This window comes from Nanorana parkeri, unplaced genomic scaffold, assembly GCF_000935625.1.
Source record: "Nanorana parkeri isolate BGI_ZX_2015 unplaced genomic scaffold, ASM93562v1 scaffold194, whole genome shotgun sequence".
NCBI lineage: Eukaryota > Metazoa > Chordata > Amphibia > Anura > Dicroglossidae > Nanorana > Nanorana parkeri.
The window spans coordinates 1,680,085-1,697,084 of record NW_017306462.1 but is presented as its reverse complement, the minus strand read 5'-3'; the positions used below and the strand labels follow the sequence as shown (position 1 = coordinate 1,697,084).

General features: G+C 40.5%; 1 protein-coding gene across 5 annotated transcripts in view; it reads left to right on the top strand.

Annotated features, from left to right (window-relative positions):
* GRIK1 (glutamate ionotropic receptor kainate type subunit 1) overlaps nt 1-17,000 on the top strand; it is a 160,426-nt gene that overhangs the window by 33,717 nt on the left and 109,709 nt on the right. For all 5 annotated transcript variants that reach the window (XM_018555371.1, XM_018555374.1, XM_018555373.1 and 2 more), the window contains exon 3: nt 3,333-3,514. In XM_018555371.1, the coding sequence (XP_018410873.1) occupies nt 3,333-3,514 (182 nt within the window). The remainder of the gene's footprint in view (nt 1-3,332; nt 3,515-17,000) is intronic.

Below are 17,000 nucleotides of genomic sequence, written 5' to 3'. Positions count from 1 at the left end.
TTAGTTAAACATCTGTGAACACCTGACCATTGCACCTACCTTTATATCCAAAATGATGTGCACACACCTCCAAATTATTGACTTTTATTGACTTCAGGTGTTTGCAGTGAAAGGTGCTGTTGGTGCTACAGCATACAAATCATATGGAACGCTAGTGGCCTGGGCAGAACCTGGACCCCAGTCCCCTTGAACAAGGTGAACTGGAACGCTGATTGCAAGTGAGGTCTTTTTATCCTACATCAGTACCTGACCTCACAAATGCCCATTCGTCTAAAGAAAGCTTAAGTTGTGTCCTTCTGGGAGCAGGCTACCCATAAGTGTTCCTGTACTGCAGATGTCTTTGTCAGTCTGCCTAGGTTGAGAACAGAGGAGGAATGCTTCTCACAGGGCCTGGGGGTAGTGGGAGTTTTTGTTAGTGAAGTGTGACCAGGGTGCTGCTGTCGGAGAGCCAGCAGCCTTTCCAGGTGGATGCTATGGACGGTGAAGGTGAAGAGAATTGCTGTTCTTCTGGCTTGTCCCAGAGCCACTGGAAGCAAGATTCTGGTGAGGGCTTTTTATATATAACTATTAGCTTCTGTGAAGTCAGCTTCCAACCACTGCCTGAAGTATACTATATTGCCAAAAGTATTGGAATGCCTGGCTTTACAGGCACATGAACTTTAATGGCATCCCAGTCTTAGTCTGTAGGGTTCAATATTGAGTTGACCTACCCTTTGCCGCTATAACAGCTTCACTTCTCCTGGGAAGGCGTCCACAAGGTGTAGGATTGTGTCTATGGGAATGTTTGACCATTCTTCCAGAAGCGCATTTGTGAGGTCAGGTACTGATGTTGGACGGGAAGGCCTGGCTTGCAGTCTCCGCTCTAATTCATCCCAAAGGTGTTCTATCGGGTTGAGGTCAGGACTCTTTGCAGGACAGTCAAGTTCCTCCACCCAAAACCCGCTCATCCATGTCTTTATGGACCTTGCTTTGTGCACTGGTGCACAGTCATGTTGGAACAGGAAGGGGCCATCACCAAACTGTTCCCACAAAGCTGGGAGCATGAAATTGTCCAAAATGTCTTGGTATGCTGATGTCTTAAGAGTTCCCTTCACTGGAACCAAGGGGCCAAGCCCAATCCCTGAAAAACAACCCCACACCGTAATCCCCCCCCACCAAACTTTACACTTGGCACAATGCAGTCAGGCAAGTATCGTTCTTCTGGCAACCGCCAAACCCAGACACGTCCATCGGATTGCCAGACAGAGAAGCGTGATTCATCACTCCAGAGAACACCTCTCCACTTCTCTAGAGTCCTGTGGCGGCCTGCTTTACACCACTGCATATGACGCTTTGCATTGCACTTGGTGATGTAAGGCTTGGATTAGAGATGTACCGAAACCGGTATTTCGGTAACGAGTACCGATATTTGTTTTCTGTACACGCCGATACCAAATACCGATACCGGAAGTCCCATTAAAGGAGAACTATGTGGTTAAGGCTTTTCCCCATAGTTCTCCTTAGGGTAACGGGAGGACACAAACTAGCATCCTCCCGTCACCCTAGGCTCAATATACCGTGAGCTGTAGCTCGCGGTATACTGAGACGCCGCAGTATACCGCGAGCTGCTGCTCACGGTATACTGAGACGCTGCAGCTGAAGCGGATCCTGACAATTATGCCGGGATCCGCCCAGCTGCATGACTGACAGCTGGCTCTGCCTATCCAGAGGCAGAGCCAGCTGTACCTGCCCCCTCCCCCGTACGTTCCGCCAGTCAGCGCTGGTGGATCGGAGCGGGGAGGGGGGAATCCAGCCCCTCCCCTGTCACGGCAGAGAGCCGTGACAGGATCGAGAGGTGAGCGAACGCCGGTATGTGTTCACTCACCTCCCAATCTACTGAGCCGACCTGTGACAGTCTCATTGTCACAGGTTGGCTAGAACTATGAGGTGAGTGAAAAGCACTCACCTCATAGTTCTCCTTTAAGGAAGCCAGGCGGTGGATGGACCATAATACCATGCATTGTGAAGTGTTCTACTGGCCACACTCCACTTGAACCATAAATACAGATGTTTTGCATCAACACCTCATGGGAGCGCCCATGTTCAGCGTTTTGGGAAATTCTACAATATATAACCCACCCAGCAGTAAGTGTAATCCTTAGTATTGCTTGCACAAAATCACTTCATGTTACAATCCTACAGTGTATGGATGTCCCGATACCGATGCTAGCATCGGAATCGGGCCCGATACAGGGCATTTTGACAAGTACTTGTACTTGTCAAAATGACCCGATGCCTAGCGTCGAAGCTTGCGCTGTTTTTTTTTTTTTTTTTTACCGTCCGTGGGGTCCTTTTTACCGTCCTCTGGGCAGGCTGGAGGAGCGTCGCATCACTGCTGCGGCGCTCCAGGTGGGGTCCTAATGTGGTTGGTCAGCGACTGCCCAGCGACTTACTCAACCAGGGAATCCTCCGTCCGACAGCCTATCAGAGCCAGAGATGCTTCATTGTATGCTAGGACGCTGTCTGCTGCACAGCTGACAGCCTCCTAAGAGCCAATGACAAAGCTAAATGGCAAAGGATGCAACCAGATGGGAAAGCTGAGAGACTAGATCCCCATCAGGTCCACCACCCTTGTGAATGACGGCAGACTGTAGTGCGTGGATTTTATAGCCTATGGGTGTGTTACTGGTAGGATCACTGGGTAAATGTAAAAAGGAAAACTATGTAGCTACCACATTTAAGGATTATTAATCTGCGACATGTACCAATTTTTTAATCCTTTTAATTCTTCTTTTCAAGTTTAGATATGTTTTTGGGTAAATGGTGTAAAAGCTCTGACTTATGCCAGTTTGTTGAATGGCTGCATTTATGACATTGAATTACTTTTTCTTTTAGAGTATTATTTTTGTTTGATTCCTTTTTTTCCTAGATGGAATCTAAAACTGACCTATGGTAACCATGTTTTTTTTTAATTTTTTTACAGCACTGTTGTTTTTTTTGTTCTTGATTTTCAAAAAACTTTTCTTTAGACATTTCCCTTTAAACATTCCACTACTTCTCTATTTTGACTAAGTAACAAAACCTAGAAATATGGTAGGAGCTGCATTTATTTTTGTTTCAGCGCACAGACACGGAGCATAAAACACCCTTATAAAAGAATATGAAGTACTTTGAGATGCAAATGAATTGACATGTTCTACAAGACCACATTAAAACTTGCACATAAACTTCCCAACTTTTCTTTTTAACAAAGGCAGCTAATTAGTTTGTGTGGAGTTATCTGGAGCATCGTTACTATCTGGTTATAAGAATTTTACTATCCAACTAATTTCATTTATTATTTTCTCCCTTAGGTTTAATCCGTCTGCAAGAACTCATCAAAGCTCCATCAAGATACAACATCAAAATAAAAATCCGTCAATTACCCTCAGGAAACAAGGACGCACGTCCTTTGCTCAAAGAGATGAAGAAAGCCAAGGAATTCTATGTGATATTTGATTGCTCGCATGAAACCGCGGCTGAGATTCTCAAACAGGTAAGTGCACAACTTTTTATTTTTGAGACTTCAAAGTGGTAGCTCTGCTTACATATAGCACATCAATGGGGAACCTAGCAATATGTTTTTCTGCCTTTTAGCATTTTTGTAATGAAATGTTCTTTAAAATTCCTTTCATTCTAGTTGAGTGCCCCAACTTTTGTACTTGGGCAAATGTAGCATACTTTCAGGTACGTTGTTACATTTGAATCCAATATGAGATGCCAATGAGTTCATATCCCTATAAGGTTAGAAGCAGTTGCTTCTGACTTCCATCTGAGTTGCTTTGAGCTGCTTTTGTGTTATGGTTGAATTGTGTTTGGAGAAAAGCAGTTTGCAAGTGAACAAATTCCCATGTGCTCAGGCACTTAATGTGTTTGGTTGATTCAATATGCATGAGTATACCCATAATATCTTGATGTTTGCAAGTGATGTACCCTATATGAGGATTACTTGTATCAGTCCAAAGACAGGACCAGGCAGCTTATATACCCTAAAGCCAGCATTCCTATTAAGAAGTGTGTTAATTTCCCCACCATGTGGCTGAAAGGTACTTTAAATGGACTGTCATGAGGAAAGGGGAGGCAAACTGCTGCAGATACTAAATGGAGGCATCTAGAAATGCTTGCAGATCCCTGCAGCAGGCACCCAAACCTTGCACCAAAGCCAATTGTTGGCCATTCTGACAGACACTTCCATGTAGCATTGGAGCTTGCCACAATGCTGTGCACCCCACACATTCCTATTGGCCTATCACCATGATGGGCAGCTTCAATAGCATAAATGTAATGTGCATGAAGTAAGGAGGGGTGAGTTTTAGCAATATCAGAAAGGGGTAACTGAGATTTGGTCAGAATGGACTGAGACTTGACCATGACAGGAAGGGTTTTGAGTCAACTGCAGGTCTATATTCCTCCAGTTGACATATTGTCTTTAAAGTGGCCCTGTTGCTATACAAAAGTTTTTAAATCAAGCCATGCCTGTAAAAGCAGAGTGTAATAATTCAATTTATCCGGTGCCCACATTGCTAAATACCACTTTCCTTTTGAGCAATCTTTTTCTTAAGTCTGGAGGGAAACTGAAATTTCTAGGAGAGGCAAACTGTTTCTCCTGCAGTTCTCAATGGTTCCTTCCGATGACCCCAATATACTATTATATCCTGTAATGAGTGAAGGTCAGAGGGAGGAACCAGTAAAAGCTGTGAGGGTCCCCAGGAGATTGACACACCGACTCCAATGCCAACTTGAGCAGAAGATTTTTCTGAGCAGCACGGGCAGAAGGGAAGGGAAATATGTACACTTTTCGTCTCCAGGTATGGTTAGGTTTAAACGTTTTGTATAGCAACAGGGTCACTTTAAGAACTCTGCTTGATGCTGGCTGAAAGTATTTAAGATGTCTTGTAAAGGTTTGCTGTACATACTCCTATTCAACAAGCCTTTAGAAACTGAACAAGGCCTACAGAACATAATGCACATTTCAAGTTTACTTTAGGTTGATCATTTATATTTTGTAGTCATGGTCCACAAACTAGAGTAGCACAGACAAATCCCCGAAAAAAAAACCTGGCAAGTAACACAGATGAGTGCCATCAAACAGAATATTGAGTTCTACTGAGTCCTCTCTGCTTCCTCACACAGTGGCGGGGAAGACTTAGAGACCCCTGAGAGCAGCACCTCACAACCTCACGACCTTCTTTGCTTGCCTCTCCTATACCACTGCTAACAGTTCACATAACACAAAATAATTCCATCTCTCCACTCCCCTTAAGAATTACCTGTCTGGAATACTTGTGTGGAGTTTGAAATCTCTTACATCATTATGAATACCTATTATCATTCACCTATCCCAGGTCCCATTTGTCACATCCATTAAATGACTCCCCCATACAGGAGACTAAGCAGGCTTGATAAAGGTTTTTGTCTCCAGCTTCCACAATGGAGCCCTAATGGTAGAATATTTTTCGGCATAACAAAAAAAATCACTGATGCCGTGAAAAAGAAAGTTAAATGTTACGGCACTCCCTTTGATGCCTTGCTGAGTAGTTTTACATTTATAGAAATACTTACAGTAATTGCTCAAATGCTGAGGTTTGAAAAGCCTGATTGAGCTTAAGTGTCCATAGTGGAAGCTTCATACGGCAAGCCGGGATCTTGAATACTTTCCTGGCTCAAATAGAAAGAAGCAAGTACTCTTTGTTCGTTGTTTTACACAAGGGATATTATAAAACACCAGAGCAGAATTGTGAATTAAAAAATACAATTAAAAAAACGAATTTCAAGTGCCATTGAAGTATTTTTGTTCCCAAGTTCTTGGTTCCCGGATTCAGGCAATTAAATAACTGTTATGAAACTGGTCATATCTATCTATCTATCTATCTATCTATCTATCTATCTATCTATCTATCTATCTATCTATCTACCTACCTATCTTTCTTTCTTTCTATCTCTCTGTGTCTAACTGTCTGCCTGTCTATCTGTCTATCTAATAGCTAATATAGATTGATAGGTACATGATAGATAGATAGGTAGATAGATAGATAGATAGATAGATAGATAGATAGATAGATAGATAGATAAATAGATAGATAGATAGATAGATAGATAGATAGATAGATAGATAGAGTATACAAATTAAGAGATAGATAGTGCAGACTATCTATCTATGTACCTGAATCCCAGCACCACACACAAATACCGAAAGCACAAACAAGTACAAAAGTGCAATAGAAAGTACAAAAGACTATACAGTGAGAACGGCATATTACTAAGAGACACTATTACAGACTATATTTAAAAAAAACACCCTACAATAAACCATGTCCATACATATAATCTTTACATTCTCTGCCTGACCACTGCACCCATTACATAGGAAGGCACAACAGCCGAGGACGTTTGCTGTGGGTGGACAGAGCCTGATGGGAAACTCTAAGAAGTTAGTTCCCCATCAGGTTCGCCTCCCTAGTGATTGACAGCAAGCAGTGGGTGGAATTATTATTATTAAACAATAGACAGCCTGCTATTGCCTATGGAATCCACCCACGAACTACTATCAATCAGCAGCAGATTGGATCTTATTGAGAAATAGTCCCTGGGCATGTCCATCAGGCTCCACCCTCTGTCAGTGTCATTGGATAATAAGTGGCTGTTGGCATCCAATGACTCATCCCTACCCCATTCAGCTGCTGGCCAGGGGATTCCACAGCCGACATCTGAAAGTAAAAAATGGAGTGTCCACCTTGCTCTTATATAGCTGTTGGCTGGGAAATCTCCCAACTAGCTGAAAGGGGATGAGGATGTGTAATTGGTTGCTAGGACTTTGGTGGCCCAGTGTCCTAGCTGTCAATGAACAGGAAGCTGTCATATTCAGCACATACATGTCCCACTCTGAGCTCTGTTGTGTCTCTGTACGCCAGATTAGAGTTGGTCTTAGTCAATTCTTTTTTAATCTGTTGCAGCCATAGTGACAGGATATTAAAGGTAAGGTAATCAGAAATACCTGAATCTGTTGGACATGTTGGAACTGCAACCAAAACTTTCACATGGCTTTCATGAATTAGGCTCAGGTATTTTAAAGTCTAGATTCTGCCGGAAGAGTGTTGTACATGCTTTATGGAATTTCCACCACTGTGTACATGACTCGCTGCTCCACAGACAGACTCCCTCAAAGTGGCTACATTCTGTGTATCAGCAATCCCACATGAAATTACTCCATATAATCGTTCAAACAGCAGCAGAGTCCATCCAAGGTAAATTATGCTCTCTGATGGAAAGAGATCACTTCAACTCCATTCCAGGCACCATTTACTTTGCCGTACCCTATACTAGGTAATTCACTTGAATGAGCTTCCGCAGCTTTTCTGAAGTGCATACAAGCTTACAGTCCAGCATCACTACCTCTGTATGTAGATAAAAGGCAGTTTGCATATTAGAAGCCCATACATTTCTACAGCTCCTCCCAAAATGTCTTCATGTGATTCTAATTAACTTACTTCCTTTTTCTGCTCAAATAGGTACAGACTATCTATCTATCTATCTATCTATCTATCAGTCTATAGATAGATAGACTATAGACTAATAGACTAAATAGTTAGTCTATAGACTAATAAAAATATGCTATCATTTTATTAGTCTATTATTTACATAGATATACAGTAGATAAATAGATAGATAGATAGATAGATTTGATCTATCTATCTATCTATCTATCTAAACATATAATTTGATAAACAGGTTTTAGGTATATTCTTTGTAATAAGTACATTTAGATAGACAGATATTCTGTACTGTCTATCTCTTAATCTATAAACTGTATTATCTATCTAAATAGATAGATAGATAGATTTGATCTATCTATCTATCTATCTATCTATCTATCTATCTATCTATCTATCTATCTATCTTTCTAAACATATAATTTGATAAACAGGTTTTAGGTATATTCTTTGTAATAAGTACATTTAGATAGACAGATATTCTGTACTGTCTATCTCTTAATCTATAAACTGTATTATCTATCTAAATAGATAGATAGATAGATTTGATCTATCTATCTATCTATCTATCTATCTATCTATCTATCTATCTATCTATCTATCTTTCTAAACATATAATTTGATAAACAGGTTTTAGGTATATTCTTTGTAATAAGTACAGTTAGATAGACAGATATTCTGTACTGTCTATCTCTTAATCTATAAACTGTATTATCTATCTATCTATCTATCTATCTATCTATCTATCTATCTATCTATCTATCTATCTATCTATCTATCTATCTATCTCTCTATCTATCTTTTACATATTATCTACCTATCTATTAATCTGTACACTATTTATGTAAGGATAGATAGATAGATAGATAGATAGATAGATAGATAGATAGATAATACAGTTTATAGATTAAGAAATAGACAGTACAGAATATCTGTCTATGTATCTCCTAGTTAACAACTAGACTTTGATCAGGGCATATTGCTAATTGTACTTATTACAGTACAAAGAATATACCTAAAACCTATCTATCAAATTATATGTTTTGATAGATCCATCAAACTATCTATCTATCTATCTATCTATCTATCTATCTATCTATATATCTAATGTATATCTATGTAAATAATAGTCTAATAAAAAGATAGCATACAGTATAGATTAATAGATAAATAAATAATATATAAAAAGATCTATCTATCTATCTATCTATCTATCTATCTATCTATCTATCTATCTATCTTTTACATATTATCTGGGGCCAAACAGACTGCCCAGTGTCAGAAAGTTCTCAGTAGTAGTTCATGGGTCAGCAATCAAGAATGGCTAAGAACAAAACATTGAACTATTCTGAAGAGACCTTCTATGAGCCCTGATCTGATTTCCATAGAAGATCAATGGAAACAGCTCAAGAATACAGTCTGGAGAAGGCAATCTTCAAATATTAGGCAACTGGAGCACTCTCCTTAAGAATAGTGGGTTAAATTACCTATTGGCAGGAGAAGATGTCCTATTGAGAGCTACAGAAAACTCTTGTTTGCAATTATTCCCTCTAAAGGTTGTGCAACAAAATATTAGGTTAAGGGTCCCATCAGCTGATCACTCCGGTGTTTGTAAATAACTGGGGACACATAGTACTATGTGTCCCCAGTTATGAATGAACAGGATGTGATTTACATCACTTCCTGTTCATTCATGAGTTTCTCAATGGGGAGAAGCACTCTGTACAGAGGCTCCTCCCCATTCAGAAACTGGTGATAGTAAATATTTTCTGAATGAATGGGAAGCCTCTGTGCTTTCCATTAATTTAGAACAGAGGCTGCAGAAAAAGAGATTGAGGACTTTGTGTCCTCAATTTTTTTTTCTATTTTAAAAGGGAAATATTAGGAGGCAGTTTAGACCCCTAATAATTCCCCGCCCTGGAAGCAGGGCGCTGGGTGACGTCACGTGCGCAAAAGGAGCTGGCTATGGCTATGCTCCTGCGGTGCTCGTGCGGCTGCCGGCTGAATGTGTAAGACGCTGCAGACGGAAAGGGGCGAGACACCTCTCCCCGTGTGCAACGTCGGCCACACGAGCACTGCGGGAGGATAGGACACCGGCGCCTACAGAATGCACTGGAATGCAAGCCGGCCGACTCCCTGCATTCAGGGGCGGGAGGGGGCATGGGGTTGCACCACAGCCATGTCCCCCGCCCACAATTCGATCGCACGCACGCGGAACGCAGGCACATTAGTGTCTGCATTCCGGTCCAGTGTGATCTGCAAAAATAGTGCTTGCAGCATTTTTGCAGATCGCACTACACCGGAATGCAGGCACTAATGTGCCTGGGTTCCGGGTGCAGGCAATAGCACTTTGGGCGAGGGGCCTGGCTGGGGTGCCATTGACTTCAATGCACCGCCACGCCCCTGAACGCAGGTTTTTTTTTTCGTTGGTGGATCTCATTGAGATCGTCATTTGAAAAGTAGATCTCCAAACGAAAAATTGTGGGCCATTCTTGACTGTTTTAGCTATGTGTTTTGAGTTGATATCCTGTTGGAGGACCCATGAACTGCGAGTGAGAACTTTATGACACTGGGCAGTATGTTTGGCTCCAGAATTCATTGGCATCCCGTGCCAGGCCCAACAAAGCAACATAAAACATAAGGACTTGGGGATTTTGCCTCGTTCCTTCCAGGTGGGAGGACCCCATAAGTGATGCCAGCAACAGGACAAAGGGATTCATGTCATCCTTTTTGGGGCATATATGACCAGTGTATATGAATTGCTTAAAGATCTTTTAAGATGTATGACTGTATGGAATTCTGGCATAGTGACCTATCAGTATAAGCAGTAAAGGAGCCACAAAATAGACAGACAATTTGTTTCCACCTAGCCTTTTTTTTTTAATAGCCTTTTTGATCTTCCAGAGGGTACGTCTAGGTGGTACTCAGCAGTATATAAACATATATCTTCTACATTTTCCTGAAGAAGCGGTTTCACTGTTAAACACTTTCAATTTTACCCTTGCACCATCAGATGACTCAGCAATAAAATGTGATATAACTACACTGGTATATTTAGAATTAGCTGACTGGTGAGCCATATTAGGGTAGTGTGTGGAAGTAACTGTTTCATGCATTTAGGCAGCACAAGAAATATTATATTATTTTAGAGGAAATTTGTATTAATTTATTGAATAATAAAACAAGGTATTGTTTAATGAGTAATTCGTAGTATTATTTAATTAAGTTGCTCCGGAAAAGCCCCATTGTCCATTTCTAGATCGGGGTGAGCAAGAGTTAAAACCTTTTTTAGGTTATAATTTAGATTTAGATTTATTTATTTGTCACATACATAATCGTACAGGTATGATATGCAGTGAAATGCTTACACGACTGCAAGAAGGAGAGGGAGAAGTACAAGTAGAGAGAAGAATCAATAATAATATAAGACTTTTACATCACAAAATAAAATATAAATGTTAAAATTGAAATATTAAAAATTAAATTAGACTAAAAATGCAAATACAGTATGAAGTGTAAAGTGTGCGAGTGCTAACAGCAGCAATACGGAGTGAATGAATTAAGGTGATGACCAGCAGTGTATTGACCTTTCTTTGACCATTCTTTTTAAAGTGCAGATGTGCAGTAAATGTGAGTGTAAGAACATTTACCTAATCAGGCAGTAGAATGTATGTCTATATAGAGATCTGATTGAGAGACCATATAGCCTGATGTTGTCTGTTTCCTAGTTGTCTGGATTAACCTTCTTTATTTGTCCTAAAGACCCGCCATTGATACAGAAAGATACCACTAAACAAACTTTTTCATAGCCGCGTTAATCCCCCCTACTGACAGACGTCTCTCCTCGGCAAACTAAACCTCTGCTCACAGACATCCCTCCTTGCCTACCTCACTTACAGATATCCTCCACTGACCACCTCCCCCCCTACACTGACAGACATCCCTCCCTGGCTGCCTCGACCCCCCCCAACACACATTCACAAATCTCTCCATGGTCTCCTCATCAACCCACTGATACATATCCCTCAGTGTAAACCCAACACACTCCTTTCCTGCACAAGTCACCAGCCACCATACCTTCCACACTCTTCTACACATACCTCCCACCACCATACTCTCCACATTTCTCTCCTGAACATATCACCTGCTGTCAAACCCTCTGCACTCCTCTCCTGCACGTATTTGCCCATGTCATACCCTCGGCACTGCTCTCCCGCACATCTTACCCATCAAAACAATTCTTCAGTATTATATGGAATATACCCAATGTTGCCCATTCTGCAACAGGCACATTTTTGCTTGTGTACATAATGCTGCACAGTGGTTGACAACAGTATGCCCTATGTGTGTTTTATCATTTTATGTCAGTACTTGTTATGCACAAATGTTGACTCACGGGGAAATATAAAATGCTGAATGTGAAAAAATTATGATATGGAATAGCAAATTAAAAAAATAAATAAACTCATGTCAAGAGTTATTTAAGTAAATGTTACAATGACAACTTAAAGTGAACTAGTGTTTTCCGCATGAAGGGCATTGCAAGAAGTCCACTTTAGCAGCACACACTTACCTTTTTTAATTCCTGCTCTGTGGTGTGGGAGTGAAGGGAAAGTATGAGCTATTGGGAATGGAGGCATTCAAACAGTGCCAAGCAGAGGCAGGAGAGGCACTGTGCTGAGGGGGTGGCGCAGCTGGCATGGGTGTCTCTCCTGGCTCTGCATTTCTCAGTCATCTGTAATGGCAGAGCCGACCTCTGCCATTATGATTTGCAGGACTAAAAACCCCTTCTTTTGATTTTTCATATGTAATTTTTTTTACATTTGATTTTGTAAACTGAAGTGAACCTTTTGCTTTGCCCTGCATGGGCAAAATACAGGGTTGCTTTTTCGGTCTACTGTATGACCCATTATACCTCCTTCTGTGGCAATTTCATAAGCTTTCATCAGAATGGGAACAGGCTAGAGGTACGTGCCTACATTCCACTGCTGGAGATTGGTGGACTGGGACACTGGCTGTTGTGAGACTATGGATTAAAGTGAGTATTACTGGATGTTACAAAAAGTACAAAAGGTAGCCATAGAACTTGAAAGAAATGGGAGAGAGAGCCCAGTGACTAAAGCTGTGGTTGATATTTAGATATTAACCTGTGCTCACTTTACAAGGTAAAATTAAGTCAAGTGTTCCCTTTAATAAATGAAAAATGTTGAACAAAAAAGATAGAATTGGAAACTCCAATAGCTAAAAGTATGAGCTTTTTTGATTTCTGTGAATGATTTGAGTCTTACACTTAGATGGATCATTTTCTCACCTACAAACTCGATGCCCCAATAGACAGCATACTGTTATGATGTAATTGGTGTCCTGGTACCAGGGTAACACTCACTTCTATTGTGGTAATCACTTTGTAAAAGTTATTTTTCAGCTGCAGCAAGAACATTCAGACCTTTGTGTCCTTTTAACATGAAAGGTCTTTAATCACATTTGAAGTTATCCCAACGTAAAGTTTCTCTCATTTTGCAATCATGTCAGGTCTTGTGGTCATGCACTTTTTTCTTAATCTAAAGTTTTTCTTAATCCTAAAGTTAATCTGAAGCCAAAACTTTGTCCTGATGACCAATGTCAGAAAGGAAGTGAGAGGAAATCCAACATTTTGAGTTGTAGCATCTTCCTATAGGGACACTTGTTCCAGAGACACCTGTCTAGAAGGGCATTTTCCTCATGTTTTAAAGATATACACTTACTCCCTATTGTGTCTACAGGACAGGAAATTAAGGAACATCTCCTCAAGGGGAGTATTTGTAGTCTCCAGGGGGAGTATGTGGGGTTAAATCTATTCAATACTTATACAAAACTAAAAGAAAAAAGTTTTGGCTTTAGATGTACTTTAAACAAATATAAATGAATGGGTAAAGTGACAATAAGCTCAGAAATTAAACCTTTAAAATGCATTTATGTACCTTAGCTACGTCAGCATGAATTCAGAGATGATTTGAGGATCTAGGTCAACTTTAAAGACCATCCCTTGGCCTCTCTCACCCACTCACATTTTACTAGCCCTTCTCACCCAGTTACATTTTAATGATGCCTCCTCTAGAGCTTGAGACCAGTGACCCATTGCTGCAGTCTGTGCCCATGCCGATCATCCCTTTTGTTGAAGTCATCCTACCTCTGCAGTCTTATGAAAGAGGACCCCGCCGCTAGACAGCCAATGGGAAATGTCCATGTCACCCATGTAGCGACATGGGACTCAAAGAAGGACCTTCCTCCATTGTAGTCCAGCACACAGAAGACATGAGACTGGCACATCACATAACCAAGGATTTAGGTGAGTAGAGGATAGCTTTTATTTACATTTTTAACCCAGTGATTAATTGAGGGGGGGGGGTGGTAGTGGGGAGCACCCACATTCCTGGAGATCAACTTCAAGTGAGAACCTTTTAAAAATGTTCTAGATATGCTTTTACATTTCAACAATTCAATTCTACGTTTTAGGCAATGCTTTGTGTTTTAAATCCTGACATTCTTTTTCTTCATCTTGTGAGAAGATTTAAATAATTTAATTGGATAACAAATGAACCGTGTTGAAAACAAAGGACCAGTGTCATCCTTACTGTCTGTTCCTGACGGCAATGGAAGGTGGTGTTCCTTTTTTTTTCCTGGAGACATTTAAAGCAATAATCACATCCAGCGAATAAACAGAGGCAAAACGTTTCTTATTTTTAGCTCCTATTGCCTTGTTTCTTTTTCTTTTTTGTGGCATTGAAGCCAGCTCATAGAACTTCTTTTATCAAATGAGGAGATTGAATTGGATGTGTATTCTTCCCTCTCGCTGATTTCAAAGCGGATCCCTTCCCTTTATGGAATTATTGTGACAGGCGGCAACTTACCATCGCTGTGGCTTTAATTAACAGAACAAAACCGCTGATTGAATTTACAAAGCTGAATAGATTTCCTCTGTAATTCTCTTGTTAAAGAATTATTTCACTGACTGTCTCTCAGCTTGGTGTTAGGTATTCAGGAGGGCAGCCTACTGCAAGACAGGGGATGAATAGATAATAGGAGTTAGATTGTCCTTGTATAAAATATAGACATACAAATGTTAAATGTATGAGTAAAAACAAAAGGCTAAATGCAGTCACACAGCAAAATACTCAATTAAAATACATATAAAAATGTTTTCATTGACAGATTTGTCAACCATACACTGCAAGACTTTGACTATGACAGTCATCCAAGGATCAGGCTGTCTAGCACTTCCCATGGGGGCAATATAAAGCATGTAGAATTTGAAATGTCCTTTTGAAATACTCAACACATACAGCTTTTCTAAAACCATTGACAAATCCCTGTGTGACATGTTTAGAGCCTACCATCTTCTTAATGAAAAGAGAAGGGTGGTATTCACAATATCCTAATCTTTTTATAGTAAATAAGAAAAATTGGCTGCAGTTACACATAGGGGTCTATTTATCATCATATTCACAGGGCTGTTCACCCTGTGAATATATGTGAATATTTGTGGATATATGCCAAAACAGATGTTCTGTAGGTCACATAGTAACATGGTGGGTAAGGTTGAATAAAGACAGAAGTCCATCCAGTTCAATTTACGTATGCATGTGGGTAGGTGTGTGTGCGTGTGTTTGTATGAACTTGGCTCTGGCAGTTCCCATCCTTGTATATTTAGTGGGTTAAGAAACTAATCTAATAACTTCTTGAATTTATCAGCACTATCAGTGGATGCTACTAACTGTGGAAGAGAATTCCACATTTGTACTACTTGTACAGTAAAAAATCCCTTACGCAGCCTAAGATTAAACCACCTCACATCCAACCTCTTGTTGTGTCCCTGCATCATCAATAGAGTTCTTAGTCTGAACATGTTATTCCTGATAATGCGGTCACTGTTTCTGATTTTGAAAACTGCTGTTAAAGTGACATTAAGGGCAAAGGTGTGCCCCCTCCCCCACAGTGCTAAAGTAAGGACTTATCTTAAATGATGCCTCTTAATCTGATCTTCTTTTTTCCTGTAGTTTTCATCTGTCCCTCCAGGGCTGGTGCGGGTCTCTGATCCAGCGCTGACTGCTCTTTCCTCCTCTTCTCTCATATCCCACGGAGTCTGTGCGGGTGCACGCTGCTCCATATACTTACCTTGTGTCTCTCCTCGTTTCCCGGCCGAACATCTGAACTGTGCATGCACCCGCCCCAAGATCCTTTGCAGCTGCCTGAGAAATTTTCAGATGTTCGGACGATGCACACGGCGGAGACACAGGTAAGTATTAATCCTTTGAAAAAGTTCTTCTTTTTAATCGTTTTGCATGTATCTACTGCTTGCTAGCAGTAGATACATGCAAAAACATGCCAGGGTTTAGTAACCCTTTAAGTCCCTTCTTAAGCGCCTCTTTTCTAAGGAGAACAAGTTTAACTGCTGAAGGCGATCTATCAGGCCTTCCATCCCCTTTATTAATTTTGTAGCCCTTGTCTGAACTCTCCAAGTGTAAAGACATTTTTCCTGAGGATTGGTGACCAAAACTGAACCACATAGGTGAGGCCGAACCAGTGATTTATAAAGTGGTAGAATTATATTTTGCTTTTTTCCAAAATTCCCCTTTTAATGCAGGTTAGTATCCTGCTTGCTTTGCTGGCCACTGCTTGGCATTGCATGCTATTAATGAATCTGTGATCCATGAGGTTTTTTTTACAAAGCAATTTCAAATGTTTTTTCCAAGTTAATACTGGATTTTGGCCTCTACTTGGCACTGAGGAGCATGAAGAAGCATGAGGCACGGATGAGCATTAAGAAATAATTATATTATATGCTTATCTGTGCCATCTAGTATACAGATTTGGATTACAAAAACCTGCCATCTAATCTATATTACATAGTTTTGTAATATACAAAAGATAGTTTGGAAAGCTGATTGAGATTTCAGTTCAGGACACTGAAAGACATGAGGCCTCAGGGATTTTGACAGGCTTAACATGTATTTTTCTGCACTTAAAGGAAATGTGCATAGCCTGAAATAAGAAAACTAATGCAGCCACTGCATCTACTGAAAAACTATATATGGCGCCTAGGCTAAATGATGGCCTCCAAATCTTTTCAGTCTTTACACAGAAATTAATGCAGATATAGCTGCAGATATATTTTGTCATATTAAGTGCATGCTGTAGTCTAATCGGTGTGGAAGAGGGGGGGGGGGGGGGTTGATTGAGGAAATGCTTCTTTCTGTCTGCAGCAGACTGATGACATCATCTCATCCTGGGCAAAGTCACTTGGATTGTGCTTAAAGTAGATCTGAATTTAAAAAGTAAAGATTTGCTATGTTAGATATGTTAATTCGTCCCTAGCAGAGGCAGTAGTAGCGTTCGGCTCACTTCACTTCGGCTGGGTCATTCACTGCCTTCGTCAGCTTTGTGAATAACCCACTAAAAGTTAAGAACAGAAAAATCTATTTCCCATGTCTGAATTCTTGCAAACATTTATGA